The 6000-nt window shown below is 29.6% G+C and overlaps 1 protein-coding gene across 3 annotated transcripts in view; it reads left to right on the top strand.

Annotated features, from left to right (window-relative positions):
- Positions 1 to 3074: 3074 nt before the first annotated feature.
- The window catches only part of LOC135958997 (dual specificity protein phosphatase 13A), a 33795-nt gene continuing 30869 nt past the window's right edge, over positions 3075 to 6000 (top strand). Inside the window, exon 1 of one of the 3 annotated variants that reach the window (XM_065509973.1) lies at positions 3075 to 3670. In XM_065509973.1, coding sequence (XP_065366045.1) covers positions 3653 to 3670 — 18 coding nt within the window. In that variant the 5' untranslated portion in view covers positions 3075 to 3652. The remainder of the gene's footprint in view (positions 3671 to 6000) is intronic. The other 2 variants (XM_065509971.1, XM_065509972.1) reach the window with 2 other exon arrangements.

Raw genomic sequence — 6000 nt, 5'->3', positions numbered from 1 at the left:
CTAGAGAGAACACGACCAGGAAGTTACTCATGCAGTAATTGAATTGCATCAGGAGTGTATGGCATGTATCATCGTTTTGATGAAACCACATCAATATCATGTAATTTAGGCAGAATAAAGTATGTTATGATGTCGCGATATCGAGCACCGAAACTAATGCAGTAACTGAATAAAATTTGGCACCATCTTCTTGAAACCAAATCCAATCGGAAAACTCAAATGCGGAAATTTTGACGATTAACGAAGCCATTAAGGTAAAGATGTGCTTAGGATTATTTAGCAAGAAAATTTCCCGCCAAGCTTTCATTATGTTTGAAATATTGCTCAACAATTTGTTCTCTCATGTAATGCTCCATTTTTGTCAGCTGTCAAATTGTACTTTACTGCGAAAATGTCGGCAAATTCAAGTCTTCATTGAATTTTTGGTGTTGAAAATTGTAACAAACATTCGAATGGATTTATTTTAAATTACATACATATGTATATGTATGTATTTTCAAAATTTAATTGTATCTCTTCACCATTCAATTAAACAATTCATAACGAATTAATAGATAAAATATTTGCATTCAGTTGGAATTAGATTTGAATTAGAAAAAAATTAGACATTCAAAGTTTGCATATTAACAAAAAACTAAAAAACTTAGAATAAAGATTAAGATGAAGAATTTGTTTTGTTGGGGATGGTTTTAGGGAATAAATGTCAGACATTTTTAAATTAAGAGTCTGATTCAGAAACACCACTGAAAAACTATAGATAATTACACATAGATTAGAAACTCTCCTGTCAAACGCAGTTGTCAAAAACCTAAAACCTCATTTTCAGTACCAAACAAACCATATCAACAGAGAGAATTTTTGTTTGGGTCCTATCGTGTTTTCATCAGACGCACGGGCATAGCTAGATCGTCTTAGAATCTTTTGAGGACCCAGATTATATATACTTTTTGTTTCTACGACCAATATTTCGATATGTTAGAAACGGAATGATGATGGCTATAAAAATAATGTGAAATTTTACAATTTTGTGGAAAATGTTGGGTGTATGACTTAAAAATGCGGGATTTTTTAAAATTTTAAGCTTTTTTTTGAAACATTTGTACAATAAAAATTTATTCAAAATATTGCCCATTGTTAGCTATGACATTTTCTCAACATATGGATTCCGAGCCAAAAGAACTAGCTCATCTTTTGAGGTCAATAACGAATCAAGCCAATATCGGATACTCTGTTCCAAAGTGAAGCGTATCCCAGAGAGAGCGTTCTGCATCGATAGAAACAAATAGTAGTCGGACGGGGCAAGGTCTGGGCTATAAAGCGGATCAGTTGCGATCGGTACAGGTTCCCTGTGAAGGTCTGGCCAGATATCAGCAGCTCATAATACATGGGACCCTTTTGTTTCCACCAAATATAGATAAATACCTTAGGTGCATGGATATTTGACTTTGGTATCGATTCGACGGGTTGGGATATCGTAATGGATCCATTTTTCATCGCAAGTAATGATTCAATGCAAAAATGATTTTCTCTTGATAGCGTTCAAACATCATTCAAATCGTATTTCAAGGTCTCTCGGCTTTAATTCGTATGACACCAAATTTCCCTGCTTTTGGATGAATCCAGCTGCTCGCAAACGTTTTAAAAATGAGTAGCTTCCAATAATTTTGCCTCCAATTATTGGTTTCCAAACTTGTTTGGCTGGCCAGGGCGATTTTTGTCTTCCGTGTCAAAATCACACCGATGCATCGGTGGAAGTCATTCACCATAAGATTTGGTGAGCTATCGGTGTGCTCACCACACCATATATACCCTTCGTGAGAAGGGTAAATATAAGTTTGTCATTCCGTTTGTAATTTCTACATTTTTCATTTCCGACCCTATAAAGTTTATATATTCTGGATGCTTATAGATAGCAGAGTGGATTAAGCCATGTCCGTCTGTCTGTCTGTTAAAATCAATTTCCGAGGCCCCCAAATAACTTACATACACGATTCATATATCAATATCTCCGAAATTCTTCCGGCTCGGTTGCTATTTAAAATCGAGAAAAAAACACAAACTTATTTTTGACCTATATCTGGATTACTAAGTCATTAATATAGACAATATGGATATCTAATGATAGATATTTCAAAGACCTTTGCAGTGACGTATATAAGAACATAGTAGTTGGACCTACAATGGGTCAAAATCGGAAAACATATTTTTTAACCCGAATTTTTTTTTCACCAAAAGTTTTTTTTTGTTAAATATTAAAAAAAAATGAAAAAACAAAAAAATTTTAAATTTAAAAAATGTAAAAAAAAATTTAAAAAAACAATTGGAAAAACATTTTCTCGAAAAATTAAAAACAACTGGACAAAAAAACAAGTAAGCGAGCTATATTCGGCTGTGCCGAATCTTATATATCCTTCACCAAATTATACTTAAAAATATTTTTTTTTTTAAATATTTTTATTTAAACAAAATCAAAATTTTGTTTTAATGTTTTAAATTTTTTTTTCCAAATTGTTTTTTAATAAAGAAGTAAAGCAAAACTTCTCGCATATGACGCTTTGTGGGTATAAAATTCGAAATTTTCGAAGCAAAAAAGAAACAGCGTTCAACAGATACGCCATCTATTGTAAATCACGAATTGTTAAGTTATACACCCAATACTATTGGACAAGTCTTTTGGTTACAAATTTGTCTGCAGTAGAAATCCATAATTTTTTTTTTCAGAAAACAAAATAGAATTTAGCATTAATAGTGCAACCATACATCTTTGACAGTTTAAACCACAGTCCTGTTGTAGCCACAACAAATTGTATATTATGAGGGTAAAAGTATATTAAACTTTCATAGAAAATGTACAAATGAAACAAAACATGCAAAATCGAATAGAGAGCGTATGAAAAAAAGAAAAGTAAAAATATACTATGTGAACAGCAAAAAATAAAACGAAAAGCTCTAATGGTGGGCGCAACGCTCCGCACACCATAAACCAAACTATACACACATGTAGCAAGCAGCAACGACGTTCAGCTACATACAACGACGTCGAAGCTAAACGCCAAGAGCCAAGCACCAAAACCCTACGTTTTAGCTATACAGCCGCCAAGTAAATCAGTTAGTCGCAAAAAGAACGTCACGCGAATTTTAAGTAGAAAATCAAATAAGATTTATTTCATTTTAAAATTTTATTATTTATATTTTTTAAAATTGAACAAAAATCAAAACTACACAATCAAAAATTTAAATTTTTCAAAATCTTTTTTTTTAAACAAAATTTAAATTAATTAAAGGAATTTTTGTAAATTTCCACTAAGTAGAAAAAAGTGCTAAAATTTGTTTGTATTTTTTTACGTTTTATATATGAAAAATTGAAATAAAATAAAACAAAAACTATTAGAAAAAGTGCATTAAACAATAAAATATTGCATTCGAAATAAGAGAAATTAAATTAAACAACGAATTAAGAAATTGCGCGTTTTTTTTGCTACAAAATAAATCTTGAAAATTTGTCTGGCTGGAGCAAAAAGGAAGCAATTATTATTTTAACAACCCAACATTTGTTTACAACCAAGGACAACCGAAAACAAACTAAGGCGTTTTACTAAAACGTTTAAATTTCCATTTTAATCAACCAGTTAAAACAGCAAACAACTTTACAATGTCATGGAGATATGCGGTAAGCCTGATAACTAAATTCCTTCCTCAACTAAATAGTTATATTTTAAGATAAAAATGATAAATTTAGTCTTGTATGCTTCCTTTATTTCCTGTGAAATCTATATTTTTCCTTGTCTCTTCAATTTAAAAATAAAATTCTTGATTTTTAATCTAATTCCTTTAGAATTCTTTGGTATGTGCTATTTTTAATTTCTAACAGAAATTCCTGATTTTTATCACTTTTCACTTCCAGTGGAAATTCTGTAATTCTTTACTTTAAGCTAAAAATATCTTTGCAAATACATATTTGCCAGCAAGAAAAAAATGTTTGTATTTAAAAATACATTTTCCAATTGCAATAATTCATGTACAACACAGCTGTGTTTTATGTACATACAACAATTTCAGTTATATACTTTAAATTCCTTTATATACACACAAATCTTTATATATATTTATGTACATACATATGTATATACTGAAATATATAAATTCTGTTAGTATATACCTTCAAAAACTTGCTGATGACCTTGATTTTCTTTACAATTTCGTTGTTGCTGTTCTGATGACCTAAATTTTCTTAAAAATGTTTGTTGTTTTTGTTGTTGTTGCAAAATGTGTGCACTTGCAACATGTGCAATTTATATACAAAATTTCATTGCAAATATTCTCGATAGAGAAATGATGCTTTGGACCAACAATAACAACAACAACTTTAAAATTATGTACAATATATGCATGTTTGTATATAAAATGCATATTATAGGCATTATTAGGGCATATTTGTGGATTTTTGGAAAAACATATAAGATTAAAATGCATTTCTTTTGTGTGGTTGCAACACATGTTTTTTTTTATGTACGAGGAATGTTTGCAAAGTTTTTGTTGGAAATGAAATTAGGCCACCAAATTTATTAATTTGTGTATATGTGGATATTGATTTAAATATTTAGAAGGCCATATTATTTTAATAATGTAATTTGTGCAAGAATTTGTTTGAAATTAGGCCAAAATATATTTGAGGCTATCAGCGCAAAAGTGGTGTAACCCCAAACTATTCACTTAAGGTATTTATAGACGGCAATACTGAGTATTAATATTTGTCAAAAATTCAAGTATCATAATACAATTTCATGGGCTATACAAAATTTGTATTAGATTTACAAAAAAATACGAATGATTTTTTTGATTTACTTTCGGTATTCAGAATTTGTTTAAAACATTTTTACGCCTATAGAGTGGAATAGATTTTGCAAAAATAAGACTATCTGAATAATAATTTGGTCCATTCAAAGGGTACATGTAGGAATATGCGAAAATATTCGAATCGTGAGAGGCGTTACGTTTTCTTTTAATTTCTAACACTAAACGAAATATTTTTCCTTTGCAAATCCGTCATATTTAAATAAAAACAATCTTCGGATGATTTTATAATAAATAAAATTTAATATCGTACGTGACAGATTTTTCTCTTATAATAAAACAATATATATTCTGTAAATATATGTATACAAAGAATAAAAAAGTGAATAGAAAATATACATTCGATTTTAATAAACAATTTGACAATAGCAAAAAAACAATCAGAGTCAAATTCGTATGAAAGCTAATTGGGAGCCTAGTTTTCGCCGCAGTTTTAGCCTAAAACATTAAAAAATTAAATACAATCAGTTTAAACTATTATTTTTGTCTTTAAAATGTTGTAATATGATCTAAATACTTTCACATAGTAACATTTTATTAATTTCTTCTATTCAAATCATCTTGAAAAAAAGTTTCAAGGGGTTTTTGTGTTTTCAGTCATGGTAGCGATTCTCGTGGAATTGCCCATATGTACCGGGTATATATGCATTTTTAAATACAAATAAAGCAAACAAAAATGCCAAGAAAATATAAAATAGTGGTACATATATTCAACTTAAAACGTTTGCTACATTACTTCGTTATATTATTGTTTGTGCAAAAATTAATTTTTCAGTTTCATCTGCTTTTGAATACCAAAACGTATCAATACTTTTGTATTGATAGTTGGTAATGTAAGGATTGTATGTAACACCAGAACAGCAACCAAAAAAAAAATTGTGGGTTACACCACTTTTGCGCTGATGGTCACATTTATAGAGCCTAATTTTAAGGAACTATACAGATTTTACTGCACATTTGCGTCAAAAAGTTGGGTATATGACTTAACAATACGGGATTTTTAAAATTTTTAGTTTTTATTTTGAAACATTTGTTACAATATAAATTTATTCAAAGTATTGGTCATTGTTAGCTATGACCTTTACCCATCTTCCTGGCAACATATGGATTCCAAACCAAAACAACTAATTTTTAAGACCAAGAACG

The sequence above is a fragment of the Calliphora vicina genome, chromosome 4 (assembly GCF_958450345.1).
Source record: "Calliphora vicina chromosome 4, idCalVici1.1, whole genome shotgun sequence".
In the NCBI taxonomy this organism is placed as follows: domain Eukaryota; kingdom Metazoa; phylum Arthropoda; class Insecta; order Diptera; family Calliphoridae; genus Calliphora; species Calliphora vicina.
Note: the sequence above shows the minus strand (reverse complement) of the source record. Positions and strands in the feature narration are given on the sequence as shown.